A 19,595-nucleotide genomic window follows, 5' to 3' on the forward strand; every position below is an offset into this window, starting at 1 on the left:
AGTGCACTTGCTGTGCACCGCATTGTAATTAGTCCCAGAGACACTGAAGCCACCTGTGGGGGAACCCTGTTCCCTTCAAAAGCAGGCCCTTTGATTCCAGTGAAAGACAGAGAGGCAGTGTAGATCCTTGTATTAATGTTACTTGGCCAGAGGTCCATTTAGCCCTCTCTGCTAGGCTCGGTAAGTTTTCTTTGCTAGTTGAAGATCAAAGGGGTGAATGCCATGTGTATGTGCATGTGGTGGGGCGTGGGGGCCACTGGCCATGGAACTGAAGAACAGGAGAATCATAAGGCACACAGTGCTGCCATTTGAATTTTACTTGTTGGAATTTATGTGCTTCACATTTGTCTCTCAGTGATTTTGGTATTTATGACCCTTTTGAGGAAGGAGTCCCACTTTTTTCCAAAATAAAGTGAGGCCCTTTGGATTTGAAATCGACATTCTTTGGTCTGATTAGCTGCTGGGCGAGCCAGCTAATCCATTGCAAACAACGCAGGGCATCAGCCTGAGCTCTAAAAGGAATTTATCTAACTTATCAGGGAAGCTTGGTGGAGACAAATCATTTCAATCCATTTCTTTTGACTATAAACACCTATATTTTTCTGAAGGATTTGGAGAAAGAACGACCCTTCATATTGCAAACTATGAAACTATAACCCATGTCTAGGCAGAACTATTTTAAAATCATTGAGCCTTATCTATGTCACCAATAATATATGTATACGAACAAAAGGCATCATATTCCAGATAAAGAAACAACATAGGGCGACACGAACATCAGAAGAAGAGAGAATGGAAAAAGAGAAAACAAGAAAAAGTGGATTGTCCGTTTTAATAACTCCAATCAGATGTAATAAAAATGTAAATGCCTTCACATTTATGTAACAAGTCCAGTTTTTTTATAATATACTTTTTGTAATTTGGATATAAGGGAAATTCCTAAATTACAGCTTTTTACTATGGGAACTGAATCCGACTAACTTACTCTCAATATTTGCATTTTAGCCACATCTAGAGCCTAAATGGCTCACAAAATCTGGCTAGGTATAAAACTGCTTTTTAGTACCAACACAATGTAATGAGATCAATATACAATATCTATGTGATTTCTTACTAAGGATCTATTCTGCTCATTTCAACAACTCATTCCAAAATGAGACCGATTTCAGTGTCATCACTTACTAGAACTAGAAGCCAAATTGCGCTTCCAACATGTGTATATTCTGAAGTGCTACCATTGGATACTCACGCAGTCATGGCTCAATTATTTCCAACAGGGCTTTCATTGATATTTCTCTTTCATCAGTGAAACCTTGGGATGGGCAGTGAATTATTACCAACATCTTCACCCAACAGACAGACCGATAACGGATAACTGCAATTCTATGGTGCACTCTCTATTAACAAATAAGGGTCCTGGGTCGTGTTTTACTTCTAAGGGGTAAGACTTGGATTACCAGATAATTCTATGTTACCTGGACACTTCCTTTCCATGCCTCGTGTTTTCTTTTAAAATCATTGATTTCAGCTATGTAATTCCCCTTGGTTCAACTGAATCACACCAATATCACAGCTCCCAGAATGCACTGATTTGTCAATTAAAATCCCAACACTGGAATCACTGTGCCATGTTGACATGGAGTCATCTGGTGACCCTAGGCAGGACCATACTTTCAGGCCTGAGAGGCAGGCAGTTTCATGCACAATGGGACATTCCACTCCCACTGGCCCTCACACTCACACATTCTACTCCTGCCCTCAAAAGGAGAAAGAATGTGGTAATCCTCATTAGGAAAGGATGGGGGATAGACTGACCAGCAGTAACTGAAAACACACTATTATCCTAAACACATATACCCTCGGATGAGCCACACAGTAATATTCTATAAAAAAAGCATAGTCCAGATGGGTTTTTGCCAGGGTCTAATTGCACTTCATTTCTGGGTGTGAGCTGTATGTTCAAGGCAGGCATCACTAGATATTAAATACTACTGCATTGAATAATTTTTGGATGAGGTGGAACCCGCCTTGTCAGAACCCTGTACTTAAAGTTCTGCCTACGGATCCTCCCAATACAAACCTTTGCCACTGCATGAAGGTCTGAGAACTCAGAGTCTGACAAAATATGCCTCTTCTGCCCTGGGGTGATCTAAGTGGTTGAACATGTAATTCTATTTTGTCCAGCCTATCATGGGCCAAGGAAAAAGTGTATTTTGCCACTTTGTCGTAATTTGGGTATGAGGAAGTACAGCATTGCCTTTAGAATACTTTGAAGTAATACAAGCCACTCCATTGTCTTTGCAGTCTCACGGTATTTGATGTCTATGTGGAGGTTAGGGCAGAAAAAGGTACCCCACTAATGCTGCTGTGTACTTAACGTTTTAACATATTTTATCCTGGTTTTACTGTACTATATTTAGTCAGATCTTTTTTCTTTCTTTTATATTCTCTGTATTTTTATTTGCTTTCATATATTTTGTATTTATGTATTTATCTTGCTCTGGTATGGCCCTTTAGGCTGAAATAAAGAAATTGACATTTGACAAATATTAAATAATATATATTATTGACAAGAGGAGGTCATATGGGGGCAGGGGAGTGTAGCCATAGATTTGTTGGTGTAAATGAGAAGGTGTTCAACTTTCCACCATTTGTTTCCTCAGGTCTAGTGGCTGCCTGTGCTGTCTCAATCCTGTGTAGCTTCATGAAGGTGTACCTGCTCATCATGTGCCTCAAGTGAGTATCCATTCTGCACGTGTTTACACATGGGTTTCAGTAGTACCTTCTCATCATGTGCCTCATGGGAGTATTTATGCATCAATTATCTAATCTTTAGTCTCAGTAGACTCTGCTCATCAAAGGTATTTATTTGTCATTATTCTGTTCATGAATCTCAGTAGCAGATGCTCATCATGAGGCTAGGGTAAGTATCTATTCATTACAGGTGGGACCATGGGTGTCATTATTACCTCTATTACTATTTGTCAGGGGTGTAAACTTTGATCTTGGTGGTACCTGCTCAATACGTCAATTGGTTCATACAGGTGAAAGCCTTGGTCTCAGTAGGAACTACTCATCAATAAGTCAATAAGTGAGTATCTAATCATTATGATTGGACTCATGGGTCTCATTAGTACCTGATCATCATGTGCCTCAGGTAAGTATTTATTGATTACGGGTTTAATCATGGGTCTCAGTAGTACCGGATCATCATGTGCCCCAGGTGAGTATCTATTCATCGGGAGTCTAATCTTAAATCTCGGTAGTACCGTCTCATCACGTGCCTCAGGTATCTATTCCTCATGAGTCCATTCATGAATCTCATTAGTACATGCTCATCATGTGCCTCAGGTAAGTATCCCTTCATTACAGGTAGAGTCATGGGTCTCAGCAGTATCTGATCATCATGTGCCATTGTTAAGGTGGAACCATGGGTGTCATTAGTACCTCTATTACTATTCGTCAGGGGTGTAAACTTTGATCTTGGTGGTACCTGCTCAATACGTCAATTGGTTCATACAGGTGAAAGCCTTGGTCTCAGTAGGAACTACTCATCAATAAGTCAATAAGTGAGTATCTAATCATTATGATTGGACTCATGGGTCTCATTAGTACCTGATCATCATGTGCCTCAGGTAAGTATTTATTGATTACGGGTTTAATCATGGGTCTCAGTAGTACCGGATCATCATGTGCCCCAGGTGAGTATCTATTCATCGGGAGTCTAATCTTAAATCTCGGTAGTACCGTCTCATCACGTGCCTCAGGTATCTATTCCTCATGAGTCCATTCATGAATCTCATTAGTACATGCTCATCATGTGCCTCAGGTAAGTATCCCTTCATTACAGGTAGAGTCATGGGTCTCAGCAGTATCTGATCATCATGTGCCATTGTTAAGGTGGAACCATGGGTGTCATTAGTACCTCTATTACTATTCGTCAGGGGTGTAAACTTTGATCTTGGTGGTACCTGCTCAATACGTCAATTGGTTCATACAGGTGAAAGCCTTGGTCTCAGTAGGAACTACTCATCAATAAGTCAATAAGTGAGTATCTAATCATTATGATTGGACTCATGGGTCTCATTAGTACCTGATCATCATGTGCCTCAGGTAAGTATTTATTGACTACGGGTTTAATCATGGGTCTCAGTAGTACCGGATCATCATGTGCCCCAGGTGAGTATCTATTCATCGGGAGTCTAATCTTAAATCTCGGTAGTACCGTCTCATCACGTGCCTCAGGTATCTATTCCTCATGAGTCCGTTCATGAATCTCATTAGTACATGCTCATCATGTGCCTCAGGTAAGTATCCCTTCATTACAGGTAGAGTCATGGGTCTCAGCAGTATCTGATCATCATGTGCCATTGTTAAGGTGGAACCATGGGTGTCATTAGTACCTCTATTACTATTCGTCAGGGGTGTAAACTTTGATCTTGGTGGTACCTGCTCAATACGTCAATTGGTTCATACAGGTGAAAGCCTTGGTCTCAGTAGGAACTACTCATCAATAAGTCAATAAGTGAGTATCTAATCATTATGATTGGACTCATGGGTCTCATTAGTACCTGATCATCATGTGCCTCAGGTAAGTATTTATTGATTACGGGTTTAATCATGGGTCTCAGTAGTACCGGATCATCATGTGCCCCAGATGAGTATCTATTCATCGGGAGTCTAATCTTAAATCTCGGTAGTACCGTCTCATCACGTGCCTCAGGTATCTATTCCTCATGAGTCCATTCATGAATCTCATTAGTACATGCTCATCATGTGCCTCAGGTAAGTATCCCTTCATTACAGGTAGAGTCATGGGTCTCAGCAGTATCTGATCATCATGTGCCATTGTTAAGGTGGAACCATGGGTGTCATTAGTACCTCTATTACTATTCGTCAGGGGTGTAAACTTTGATCTTGGTGGTACCTGCTCATTACGTGCATTGGTTCATTACAGGTGAAAGCCTTGGTAGTAACTACTCATCAATAAGTGAGTATCTATTCATTATGGTTGGACTCATGGGTCACATTAGTACCTGATCATCGTGTGCCTCAGGTAAGAATTTATTGATTACAGGTTTAATCATAGGTCTCAGTAGGACCTGGTCATCATGTGCCATTGTTAAGGTGGAAGCATGGGCCTCAGTAGCACATTCTCAGCATGTGCCTCAGGTAAGAATAAGTTAATTACAAGTGAAAGCATTGGTCTCAGTAGTACCTGCTCATCGTGTGTCTCAGGTGCGCATCTGTTAATTATGGTTGGAATCATGGGTCTCAGTAGTACCGGATCATCATGTGGCATTGTTAAGGTGGAATTATGGGTCTCAGTTGCACTTGCTCATAATATGCCTTAGGTAAGGATCTGTTAATTACGAAGAAAGCCTTGGTCTCAGAAGTACCTGATCATTATGTGTCTCAGATGAATATTCATGATTTGTCTAAACTTGAGTCTTGGTAGTACCTGCTCATCATGTGCCTCAAGTTTCTATTCATATTGAGTCAAATCATGAGTCTCAGTTGTACCTGCTCATCATGTGCCTCAGGTGAGTATCAATTCATTACAGGTGGAATCATGGGTCTCAGTAGTACCTGATGATCATATGCCTCAGGTGAGTATCTATTCATCGGAGAAACCATGAGACCACTGCCTGCTCATAAAAAAGGTTTGTGTCATTTTCCTTTTTCTGTTTTTAAACAAAACCCATTTTTCTTTAAGGAAAATGGGCTGCATTAAAAAAAAATGTTTTGTTTAAAAGCAATCACAGGCATGGTGTTCTGTTGACCCCAGCAGGCCACCTTGCTTGAGAATGTAGCCAAATGTAGGGGGTCACAACATACGACCTACCTAATGCATATTAATGAGGTAGGTCGAATTATGACCTTCTATGGATCAGTATTTTGAGAACCAACCTTTTAATACATATGCCGGTTCTAAAAATACCAATGGATTAGTTAGAAGTAAGTGTACAAATTGCGACCACTTCAAACAAATTCATTTTCTACATTACATTTATGGAATGGCAACTTGAGAATAATTTTTTATTGCAATTATACGATTCCTTACATTGAATTTTTGTACATGAGGGCCTTGGTGTTCACTTTTCTTACACTAGCTTCAAAGTGAGAGAATTTATGTCACTCACAATCTTGCTGTGAAACGAAAGGCTTTTTTCTAGCATAGAACAAAAATGAATTGTTCTGATATTTCAGAATATATCAAAATTCTGTAGTGTGTTGGAAACAAATATTTGAATACGATCAAAACACATTCATGCCCTAGGTTATGACATTAGCATGTGTGTGCAATAAAACTGTATGTCTGTGCAAATGAAATGAAAAATGTGTTGTCTCTAATGGCAGTGCCGTACCACACCATGCATACTCCACACTACGACACTCCCCTCTACACCACTCCAATCTACAACCCCCACTCCACTCTTTGCCCCTCCACTCTGTCACACCACTTCGTTCTAATACACTGCACTCCACTCTATGACATGCCACTCCATTGTATGACACTCTACATCACTCCACAACACCCCACTCCTCCCTAAGACATGCCACTCCACTCTATGTCCCTCCACTCTTTGACACTCTACGCCACACCACCCCACTCTACGCTACTCCACTCCATTATACGCCACTCTACTCCCCTCCACACATCCCACTGCAATCTACCCCACTTCACTCCATCCCACTCCAATCTACTCTACCCAAATCCACTCAACTCCACTTCACTACAGTCTATCCCAATCTACCTCACTCCAATCCAATCTACCACACTCCAGTCCAGTTTACCCCAATTCACCCCACCCCACTCCAATCTAGCTCAATCTACCCCAGTTTATTTCACTCCAATCTACCCCACTCCTCTCCAATCTACCTCAATTTAGCAATCCCCTCCACCCCACTTTGCTACACTCCACTATACCCCAATCTACCCACTCCACCCAAATCTACCCCACTCCACTATACCCCGTATACCCCACTCCACCCAAATCTACCCCACTCCAGTCTACCCCACTCTGCCCCCAATCGATCCCACCCCACTCTATTTCACTTCAATATAGCCCACTCCACTCTAGCTACCTCACTCCATTCAATCTACCCATGTTCACTCCAATGTAATCCACTCCACCCCATCTCCCACACTTCACTCCAATCTACACCACTCCACTCTATTCCAATCTACCCCACTCCAATCTACTCAAATCCACAAATCCACTCCACTCCACTACAATGTACTCCACTCCAGTCTACCCCAATGTACCCCATTCCACTCTACTCCTACCCAACTCAACTCCACTCTGCATCACTCCATTCAATCTACCCCACCTCACTCCAATCAAACCCACTCCACCCTACCCCAATCTACCCCTCTCCACTCCAGTCTATCACACTTCAATTCACTCAACTACACTGTAATCTACCCCAGTCCAATCCACCCCAAACTACCCCACTCCACCCCAATCTAACCCACTTCACTCCAATCTACCCCACTCCACTCTAGACTACCCCAAGTTACTCCACTGCAAAACACCCAATCTGGTCTACTGTACCCTAGTCTACCTGCTCCCCTGCAGGCTACCCCAATACACCCTACTCCACTCCAATCTACCCCTAATCCAATGTATCCCAGCCCACTGTGCTCCATTCCAATGTACCCCCACTCCAGTGTATCCAAATCTACTCTACTCCACTTTACCCCAGTCTATCCCACTACACCCCAATATCCTTTACTCCACTCCAAGCTACCCATATCAACCCTAATCCACTCCACCCCCTACCCAACTCTACCCCACCCCACTCCAGTCTACCTCACTAGAGTGTACCCCACTCCAATCTATCCCACTCCACTTCAGTCTACCCCAATCTACTCCTCTCCATCCCAATTCACCCCACGCCAATCTGCCTCAATCTAACCCACTCCAATCTACTCCATTCCAGTCGACCCCAGTCTACCCCACTCCAGTCCTCTCCAGTCTACCTCACTTCACTCCAATCCAACCCACTCCACTCTACCCAAATATACCCCACTCCAATCTACCCCACTCCACCATAGTCTACCCCAGTTCACCTAGCCCAATCTAACCCACTCCACTTGTCCCTAATCCACTTTACTCTACTCCACTTCAGTCTACCCAAATCCACCCGACTCCACTCCAATATACACACTCCACCCTAATCTACCCCATTCCACTCCAATCTAACCTACACCAATATACACCACTCGAATCTACCCCACTCCAATCTCCACTTCAATCTACCCCACTCAAATCTACCTCTATACCACTCCAATCTAACTATAATCTTCCCCAATCCAATCTACCCTACTGCAATCCACCGACTCTACTCAAAATTGCCCACTCCACTGCAGTCTACCCCGCTCTACTCAAATGTACTCCACCCCACTCTGACGCAATTGACACCAATCTACCTCAATCCACCCCACCCCAATCTACCCCACTCCAATCTTCCCCTTTCCACTCCACTTCAATCTACCACACTCCACCCCAATCTACTTTACCCCACTCCAATGTACCACAATCATTGGAGATTAAACAAGTAGTCAGTTGTGATGTCTTTGTATCGACTTCTGACCCGTAAAGTGGGGTCAGGTGATGCTGTTCTCATGTGCACACAGTTTGAGGTGACCAAAAGCGCTGAGTCCTTCCTAATTGTTGTCCACATATAGGAGTGTTTATGTACATAAAATACGCATCACAGAGAGGGTGGGGATGATAAGCTTATTATGTGCTAGTCTCCTCTGTCATGTTATCCATCTGATAAGTTTATAGACCATTGTGGCAGGGATGTCTTTAAATACAATACTGCTCTGCTGTATGGTCACTCCAAATGTGCTGCTTAGCAACATGCTGAGGCTAGGTCAGAACGCTCTGAAGTCCTTTCAGTTTTGTGCTCTATGGCATTCACGTCAGTCAGACATGCCCAAGGGGATTCTGATCTCCTTTATATACAGCCATTTAGGTTACAACAATGATGCTGTGTGAGTGAGACTGCACCCGCATCCATAGTTTGCGGGAGGTAACAGGCATACCAGCCGACAAAAAAGCAAATTATGGAAGTATACACTGGAGGGACAGATCTACGTGTACTTTCCTGGGAAATTAATATAGAAATGCCTTTATGTGGAGCTCTTTGTATCATTTGATTCATTCCATAATGGTATTACTAGTATTTTGTTGTCCACTCCGACTGCCAGGATTATGATGATGCTATATGACAGTGATTCAACCCCGATTGATAGTATTTAGGTAATATTTAACATTTCTCAAAATGTTGCTGAATAAGGACAAAAAACTGAAGTTGATGAGCTCTTCACACATGGCATTGCGGAAATATGAGTACCAAGTAATAATGTTACACTGTGCATTTCTTCTGCATTTACAGCCAGATTCATCAAGCCAAAATCGGCTCGCAAAGGGCCAGATTCTGAGAATCTGGCCCTTTGCGAGCGCTATTTTTGCATTTGGGATTCATCATCCCAAATACAAAAATCGCAATTCTAGAAATCGCTAAATTGCGAATAATTGCATTTAAGGAATTTCAATTTGAGATTCCTTAAATGCAATTCATGAACAATTTTAAAATTGCGAATTCGCAATCTGGGGCCGCTATTTACCGCGAAGTCTAACTATGTGGTAAATAGCGAAAACTTCGAAAAATGCACTTTAGTGCATTTTTCTAAGTTGTATGTTACACACACACATGTCCTTTGCAAATAAGGAATGACTCCCCATTCATTCCTATGGGCCTTTAGGCCCATAGGAATGAATAGGACAGCCATTTCTTATTTGCGATTAGCAATTAGCGAATTGCATATAAGGAAGCAGTAGAAATCGCAATAAATATTGCGATTTCTACATGCATCCTGTTTTGCGAGTCTTTAATAGCGATTCTTTAAAAATCGCTATTAAGGACTCGCAAAACAGGACTTTGATGAATCTGGGGGTTAGAGTTTTTTCAGAAATAAAGTACAATAAATTTGCTGCACTTTTTTCTACAAGTATTTGAGGTTGGTTTCCATCAGTCCTTTACTAGCACATTCAGCTCATAGGATTTACATCAAGTTATGACTTTACTATCGTATTGTAATTCTCCGTTAATGAAAAAAATCAGCAGTAATGCTGTATATTTTAACTGCTAGAGCAGAATCCTAGGCAACTATTTTTAATTTGGTTGCAAAGGTATTTTAGTACTTATATGTGACTGCATGTGTGTGTGTGTGTGGTAAATAAAATATTACCCTGTCATAATTTCTATACATAAACAATGCAACATGCAGTAAATGAGAGGCAGAGTCCGTGGTATCCGAGTGAAAGGGCTTTATTCCAATAACTCGAGTTAAGGGAGAATCTGTTCCATCACCTCTAAGGTTCAGGAAGGGTCTTCTAAAACATTATTTTCTGATTACATATTTATACGTGCAATCTTGTACATAGGGTGAAACGCTCCAGGCAGAGCAAGAGAAAGAGAGATAAGAGCATGTGGGCGTGAATATGGGCGTGCATTAGAGGAGGAGTCATAGGTGGGTGGATACATGGAGGGGGTTGCATGGCAGTCTGGAACTTTGCCCTACTTGTGCGTGCAACTTGATCATGACGTGCAGCTGACGTGTGACTGGGGGGAAAGCTGACATTCAGTCTAGTAGAGAGGCCTTTAGTGTCAGGGCGACCAGCACGTCTTGTAATATCTGATATCTTGAGTCCGGGGATGTTTTATCTGAAGCAAAGGTCGCTCATCACTAAGAGCCAGAGAGGGCATATATTTCTTCGTGCATTGCATGGGGGCCGTGGGCTTTCTACGGATGCAAGCTCTGTAATTTACTTAAACGGAGACAGAAAGGCTAGGCCCTATCTCTGCAGACGGGTTCTGTTTACCTTCTTCACTGGGCAGGAATGTGATTCTGTACAACAAGCAGATAACTATTTTGCAAAACACTGTCTTGGCACCCCGTGCTGGGCCTCGGCTGAGCCAGAGGTATGCAAGGTCAGGGATACGTAACTGTAGCTCTCAGAGTGTCTGAGCCATGAAAACCTTAATTCTGAAACAGGCTCTGGCTGAACCACAAAATGGGTTTGTCGTGATTTATTTAAAAGTGCACAATGCAAATACATGGGCCTTAAATGCTAACTTAATATTTCTTACATGGGAGACTTGATGACTGGCATCCTAATGCAGGACGTAAATGCAGAGGCCTTGTGATTCAGGCCACTTAAGGGAAAATGCATGTATGACATGCACATACATTAAACATAGGGTACACGCAGGGGACATATTGGTCATGTAAAATTTCATCTTCCTCATTCCCTCCTTGTCCCCTACTTTACCCTTCAGGACACATCTATATTCATGAGACCGTATAGTTGATCATACAGCATCATTTGTTCATCTTTGATCCTTTGTACACGTGGATGTGGTACACAGGCAGTCGCACACAGGCCGCAAATGGCCGGGCCACACTGCAGACAGAGACAGCAGCCGAATATCATAAGCAGTATCATTCCTAGGAACGACAACACTTTCCATCCCCAAGCCGATATTACACCCCAGAGCCAACTGGACCAAGTCCATGTGCCTGGGTCTTGATGTATATCATGAGCAATCTTGTGGAGTCTTGTTATTGCTGCGTACACAGATGGCGCGTTATTAGGGATGAAAATGCAGCAACTAGAGCCGATCACTCTACAAGCCCCGTCCCTATCCGCCAGGATGACGTCAAGAACAAGGCGGTTCTGAAGAACAACAAGTCTCATGGCAGACTGCTCCTGGGTCAAATTCGCCAGAGCAGAGGCAGTCACATTCACTACTGCTTCCAGAGTCCTTGTTAACCTGCGTATCAGTTTACTGTTTTGGACGGGACCTATGAAGAAAAAGAATCCTTTATTGAAATCTGTATATTGCTCCCAAGCTGTTTCAGTCTGATCGATCTCTGAGGCATCGGTCTCTCTCTTTTGTCTAACATGCTCTAGTCGTGAATCTCGATGGTAATGGGATGGGGCCAGAAAGACTGGTGGCAGCAGGAACGCTATATAACATGTCCCACCCCAGTCTGGGGGCAGATGTACATAGGTTGTCTGACCGCAAATGAAAAAGGTATGGCGTGATGTTTTGAAAGAAGACTGTCCTTTATCGTTAAACTCTACTACAGCTTTACACTCGCTGTGTCCCATATGTACTGAACCTTTCTTTCTAACACATAAATCACCTTTTACCGGTAGGACTGAAATAAATGGTGGACCTATATTTTGCATGGGCTGAGCGTTCAGCATTATAAAACTAACAGATGCATTTCCTTGCTCGTACTCTTCATTTTCTAGATCAGTTCCCTTCCTTTGGGGAAATCCGTCTTGGTCTGGAAAACATGCTTCATTCATTACTTTATTCAGGTTTCCATATATCCATTCATTTTGGTATATTATGGACTTTTTGTCTAGTGAGGTCATTAAGGCAAACCATGCTCCGCACGAACCATTGTGGGAGAACGGTAAAGGGAAGAAGGGCAGAACTCCCTTCGTCTTTTGATAAGGTGGCAGTTGGCCACATACCCAGCAATCAGTCGCATTGCTGGTCTGATGAGAACGGTGTAACATTCGGATGAAAGTATTGTTACGCAGGGCAAGTCGATAGGACAGTTCATGAGGTGGCAGGTCACTGAATGTAAGCTCTACAGTGTTGTTAAGGGAAGAGTGCATATGTGAGGCAAAAGGAGGAAAGAAAACATGTAGTATTAAACTAACACAGATTATAACAATGCACAGGAAAAATAGAATAATCAAAGAAACTATACATCTACTATGTAATAGCTTGCAATATTTTTCTTTCATTATGCTCTTCTTATCATGGTCATATGTGATCTTATACATGTCAGAAATCTAGGCTAACCGATTCACCACCGAGTGGACTTAAACAATTAAACCTCGTCTGACTTACTAGATCTTAACTTAGACCTATACTCTTGCTGTGGAGTCTTTTCTAGCAAAGGCGGCGCAAGCGGCGCAAAGTCTTTAATGTCTTTAATGTCTTTATCAAAGTTCCAGATTGTCCAAAGTATCGTTTACAGTGATGAGCGTGAAGCCATCCCCTTCTTCCCTCGACCTTAATCGCAGTCCTCGTGGTCAGTAACACCAACTTCGGCGTCTTCCAACGTGGCTCAAGGGGGCTTGATCGATCAAAATTCCGGACAAACACGAAATCTCCAGGGACTATGGCGTGTTCCTTGACCTGGGCGTTGTCAGGGAAGGTGGCAGCAACCTGTGAACGACAAGAGAGTAGTGCAGACATCAAGGAAGCCAGGTAATCTGTCAGCATGTTACTGTCAACATCAGTTATTTTCTTAGGCATTGGCGTACCCCACATATTTGGCGGTCTACCGAAAACTACTTCATATGGAGATAGGCCTGTTCTGGAATGAGCTACCATACGCATGTAAAAGAGGGCAACCGGCAAGGCTACCATCCAATCCACGCCCTTGTCGGCACAGATCTTCGCTAGTTTTGTCTTAATTGTCTGATTATGTCTTTCTACAAGGCCTGCTGCTTCAGGGTGTCGTACACAATGGAACTTCCAAGTATATCCTAACAGAAGAGACACTTGTTTCATTAATTCAGAGGAAAATGGCTGGCCATTGTCTGAGTAGATTACACGGGGCAATCCATATCTGGGGAAGAATTCGCGCACCAATTGCCTGGCGGTTGTTATGTTATGTTATGTTATGCGTTTTTATTAGGCGCACAGATGCTCCAGCCAAGGAGCGTCCTGGCGCCCGACAAGGCAGCTGCACAACACAACGAAACAATAATCAGGCAAAATTAAACTAAGGGAATAAAAAGGTTTTCACCGCCCGGCGAAAGGAAAGCAGATCCCCAAGGGCACGAATCGCCGGGGGAAGGGAGTTCCAAAGCACCGCTGCCCGAACTTTAAAGGAGCGCCCGCCAGCTCTACTCCGCTTAAAGCGCGGGACAACAGCCAGTTCTAGATCAGCAGATCTTAAAGCTCGGGCTGGAATGTAGTGGGCCAAAAGAGTCGACAGAATCACAGCTGGGGACCCCTTCAGAATCTTATATGCGACACAGAGGACCTTAAACTGGATCCGCTGGGCCACCGGGAGCCAGTGCAATGAGCGCAGAGTACTGGAAGTGGGGCAAGATCTAGGTAATCCTACCACCGATCTTGCTGCGGCGTTTTAGATCCGTTGCAGACGTCCGCTTTCAGCCTGGTTCAAACCTACCAACAGGGAGCTCGCATAATCCAGCCTAGAGATGACGGTAGCTTGGATCATGAGCTGCCTAGTGGAGGCGTCAAAGAACTTGAGCACTGGACGGAGCCCGTGCAGGATACCAAAGCAGCAGGCCGCCGTACGCTTGGTATGGCAAGCAAACGTAAGGGACGGGTCCAGCCAGACCCCGAGGTTTTTAAGCTCGGCAACTGGGATGGGAATCTGACCCAGATCCCCTGGCCACCATCTCTCTCCCCAGCGTTCCGGTTGTTTGCCAAAAATCATGACCTCGGTCTTGCTAGCGTTCAACTGGAGACAGTTGGACGTCATCCAGCCGGCGACCGCCCGCAGTCCTTGTTGGAATCTGGGGGCATCAACATCGGCATCCCCGCTGATCGTAACCGCTAGCTGGGTGTCGTCGGCGTATGACACCATTGTCATACCCCATTGCCTGACAACCTCAGCTAGCGGCCTTACGTAGAGATTGAACAACGTAGGACTCAGCGAGGAGCCTTGAGGAACCCCCAGGTCCAAAGGATGGTATTTGGACTGGTACGGCGGGACGGTCACGCTAAAGGCCCGATTGGCTAAAAAAGACCGGAACCACTGGAGAGCGATGCCGGTGACACCGACTTCCTCTAAGCGACGCAGAAGGATCGGGTGCGATACGGTGTCAAAGGCGGCGCTCAGATCTAATAGCACCAGCGCCGCCGTTTGACCCGCATCGAGCACGGAGTCACAGCAGTATAATCTGGAACTGGGTATGCTTCTGTCCATCTAGTTAGTGCACACACAACTACCAAGACATACTTGTAACCTCTATATCTGTCCATTTGGATGTAATCCATCTGGAGGACCTCAAAAGGGTGGTCAGGAGGATGAAATCCGCCTTGTTCCACCGGGATGCCTTTACCTGGATTGAACTGGCAACAGATCATACATGTTCGTACTTTCTGTTTCGCTGCTGCACGCAGGTGCTTGTTAAACCAGATATTCTGTAAACTGTCTATCATTGCCTTTTCTCCCAAGTGTGCTGGACTATGTGTTGTGTTTATGATTACTTGTACCATGGAATCTGGAAGAAACCATGTGCCTTTTCCCTTTGTCATCCAACCTTGGTCAGTCTGGACCCCTCCTTGTTCAGTCCATTTCTTTATTCCATCTGTAGTGGCATGTGTCTGTATGTCAAGTACATCTTGAGAAGGATCCCTGACTGTCATACTTTTTGTCAGTAATGGTACTTCTGTCCTTGTCGTGTCTGTTGGTGTCTGGGCTGTAAGTTTAGCAGTTCGGTCTGCCAGGTCATTACCCTGGGAAATGGTGTCTGTAACTTTGGTGTGAGCTTTGCATTTCAGGATAGCTATGGCTGTAGGTAAATGTATTGCTTCCAACAGGGCTTGAATAAGTGGGCCGTGCTGAATTTTGGCCCCATGAGAGGTCAAGAAACCTCTCTCCCTCCATAGTACTCCGAAATCATGAACTACGCCAAAAGCATATTGTGAATCTGTATAAATGTTCACTCTTAAGTGCTTAGCTCTTATGCAGGCTTGTGTCAGGGCGATGAGCTCTGCTGCTTGTGCTGACAGTATGTCTATTCTTTGTGTCTCTATGACTTCAGTAGCAGTGGTCACGGCATATGCTGCTACTAACTCTCCTGCACTTGTTCTCATGCATGATCCATCTACATAGAGTGTTAGGTCAGGGTCTGGAAGTGCAATATCTGTCAGGTCTTGTCTTGGTTTCGTCACTATATTCATTACTTCCACACAGTCATGTGGTGGTGCATTTACTGTACTTGAGGGCAAAAGTGTAGCAGAGTTTAGAATATTACATCGTCTGATCTCTATGTGTGGTTGAAATAATGTCAGTTCATATCCTGTCAGTCTCGCTATAGTCAAATGTTGTGTCTGTGTCCTGTTTAAGAGAAGAGCATAAAAGGTTTACTGTAACTAGGAGTCGCTAGAACTGGCTCTTGACATAATGCTCTTTTTGATTCCTCAAATGCCAAGGTATGTTCTTGTGTCCAAGGGAGGACAGTCGAAGACGCTGCCTCCTGTGTTGTCAATTGTATGAGTGGGGTGGCTAGATAGGCATACTGGGGAATCCATTGCCTACAGTATGAAGTGAGGCCAATGAAGGCCCGTACTTCCTTTTGTGTCTTAGGCTGTGAAAGGTTAGAAATGAGTGGCGTTAGCTGTCTACCATCCTTGGACAGCAAGTGTACACCACTTGCTGTTCACAGAATTGTAACTTTGAAGGGGACACCCTGTGCCCCTTGTCAGCCAGAAAGTGTAAAACTGTCAGTGATGCATTCTCGCAGTCTGGTTCTGATTGTGCTGTAATTTGGAGGTCGTCTACGTATTGGAGTAGAGCTGTGTTTGGAGGCATGTAAATACTGTCCAGCTGTCTTTTCAATGCTTGACTGTAAATGCTAGGACTCATTGCAAGAGCGAAACTCCTGCCAATTATTCTGTTTACACTACGAGGGAAAAACCATACATTTGCAAGCATGCCTTATCTGAAGCCAATGAAGCTTTCAGTGCTGGCTGTAAGGAAGAGCAACTTGACCCCCTCCTTATATAAACATTTCTCTGCGGCTCATCAAGTTTTTTTTTTCTCTACACTGCCTTCCCCTTCATCGTGATGTCACCCACAGGGCTGTTCCTCCACCCTTTCAAAACTCTGAGAGCTAAGAACAGCTGCCAAGTTACTGAAGAGAGAGCTTGGTCAAATTGCAAGCATTCTTTATCTGCATGCGAAGGAAGCCTGAGTCAGTTGGAGGACTGCCAACAACTGTCCGCGGAAAAGAATTGGAGTATGGGCAATAATAACAAGACAGGCACTGCTCGGCGCTCCAAGAGGGAAAAGCCCTCCCTTTACAAAATATCTTTCCCTGGGAGTCAGGCCACCTCAAGGCCGAAAACCACATTCTCTGTAATTCAAAATATATCTGTACCCAGGCCAGAGAGCTAACCAACATTCTCTAACTTAACTGAAGCAAATTTAAAACGTGATAAAAAGCATCCTAAAATCAGTAATTAATAAGGACATATTTTATTTCGTAACCTAGACGCATGCTAGCATTTCAAAATAATTATATCATAAAATATTGTTACTAGCTGCAAAGGAAAAAAAAAACAGAACAACATGACATGGAAACACATCACATTTTACTTTATGAAAATAACATGTGAAACACTATAATTTTGCATTGCAGAACCAAGATTTTCATAATTAAGTGTGCAAGCTCTTCTATTCTACCTATTAAAAGGGCCAGATTCATCATTTTTCAAAAAGCCATGTTTTCCAATTGAGTGGATTAACTGTCACATGCTATTCTAAAGGGCAGCTTGCATTGGGAAAAATAATAATGAATATTTTGTAGAACACATTTTTATTTTTTTTAAAAACACACGGTTGCATTACACTAATTAAAAGCACATTCTATGATGGGTCTGTTTTATATTTTCTTCTCAACCGTGAAAACATTAAAGCACCCTCCGTGCAAACCCTTATCTCAATCCGACTGGTTTATTTACAACTTACCGACCTCTGAGTCAAACACATTAAATCAAGTGTTCCAAGGCAAACCCACACAAATACACGGACGCATTTGAAATAGAATGTTAAATTAACACTTCTTTACTCTCCATGCAAGACGTTACCATTCAGTCAGCAAACTGACAAAGCACATAGGCAGACCCAGCAACCAATGAAAAAGTTAAATCAAACCATCAATCAACTAAATACTCACTGACTTTTAGTGTCAGCTCACATAACCATGCATGTTAAACAGCATGTTAAAACAAATACTGCCTTCTCAATACAAGATATTAACTCTTTGGCAGCTGAAGCACAATCTTTCCCCAATGACTGCAGTACATGGGAAAGTCATGAACTCATCTCTCCACGTTATCACATAACATGTACGCACATCTTCAAAACGTTTTCTCCAAGCACTTGAAAGAGATCCAGCTCTCTCCTGCCTAACGTAATGATAACATGCTCTGCACAAACCATAACCACATGGCGCTATTCACAAGCCATATTCACAAGAAACTCAATAAGTTATAATAATGACATGCTCTTCATAAACCATATTTACAAGGAGCTATTTACAAGGAACTCCACAGTAAACGTATATATATATGGGGACTCTTCTAGATAGGAGGAAATAAAAGCCTCTGATGCTGTCGGCTTCTTTCTACATACTCTAAAGGGTACAGGTGGTGGCGTTCGCGACCTACTGGGTGTTTCTGAGGTGGTCACTCTAGCTAGTTCTTCTGAGAGGACGGGGTAAATACCAGTAACGACGGCATTTCTTTCTCTGTCAACCTGTTCTAATTTGACCCGTTCCCCCTCCTCCCGCAATTCTTTTCTTTCGCTTTTTCCCCTGCCTGTTTAGTTCTCTCTGCTTTGTTCAATTCTTTCTCTGTTCTCCTATGTGACTCTTTGCGCCATAATTCAATGGCATCTTTCTGAGAGGGTCTTGATTTCTTTTTCCATAGCGCTTCCTCTACTCTCATAATGCATTCAGAATCCCATGTTCCCGAGACAGGCCATCTATATTTCTCCTCTAAGTCCTTTGTGTAATCTACCCATAAATCTAAAAACAAAATGGCGTCTAGCCCGTGCTTATTATACATAAAATGACCAGGTGTGTCTCTGGGCGGGATGTTGACTGACTCTTCTAGTATACCTTTCCTGGTCCCCATCTGACGCAATTTCGAAAACAGCGGCATGTTGAAACCAACACAATGGAAATACAATACACATAGAATAGACTGAAACAATCAACAATCATTCACACTACAACATTAAAACACTAAAACAGATACAGTCTAACCTGATACATGGAATAAAACACATACTTGAAAACAGTTAACTTTATGCACTGGAATACAGTACAACCATACCGGTCCCAAAAATGAGACACGTCTTTACCGTGCCCACGTTTACCGTGGACCCGTCTTTACCGTGCCCACATTTTACCGTGGACCCGTCTTTACCGTGCCCACGTTTTACCGTGGACCCGTCTTTACCGTGCCCACGTTTTACCGTGGACCCGTCTTTACCGTGCCCACGTTTTACCGTGGACCCGTCTTTACCGTGTCCGTGTGAACGGACACGTCTTTAACTTGATGCATTCCCCATAGTGGTACTCACCGGGAAGCAGAACTTGAAGGCCTCGGAAACTTGATACTTGATACCACGTCTACTTCTACTTCCACGCATGCGCCTCGGAACAGGTGGGCCTTCGGGACCTCGGACCTTGCTCTCTCACGGGTTGGGCTCTGGTTGGGATGATCCGCGATCCTCACCGCCTCGTGTGGACGCCTGGTCGCAGTCCGTCTCC

At 43.6% G+C, this 19,595-nt stretch overlaps 1 protein-coding gene across 2 annotated transcripts in view; it reads left to right on the forward strand.

Moving 5' to 3' along the window:
• TMEM82 (transmembrane protein 82) overlaps nucleotides 1–19,595 on the forward strand; it is a 108,522-nt gene that overhangs the window by 16,612 nt on the left and 72,315 nt on the right. The window contains exon 2 of one of the 2 annotated variants that reach the window (XM_078642524.1): nucleotides 2,664–2,736. In XM_078642524.1, coding sequence (XP_078498650.1) covers nucleotides 2,664–2,736 — 73 coding nt within the window. Of the gene's footprint in view, nucleotides 1–2,663; nucleotides 2,737–5,463; nucleotides 5,482–19,595 lie in introns of those variants that run through there. The other variant, XM_078642525.1, reaches the window with a different exon arrangement.

Source organism: Lissotriton helveticus, chromosome 5_1 (assembly GCF_964261635.1).
Source record: "Lissotriton helveticus chromosome 5_1, aLisHel1.1, whole genome shotgun sequence".
Classification (NCBI taxonomy): Eukaryota; Metazoa; Chordata; class Amphibia; order Caudata; family Salamandridae; genus Lissotriton; species Lissotriton helveticus.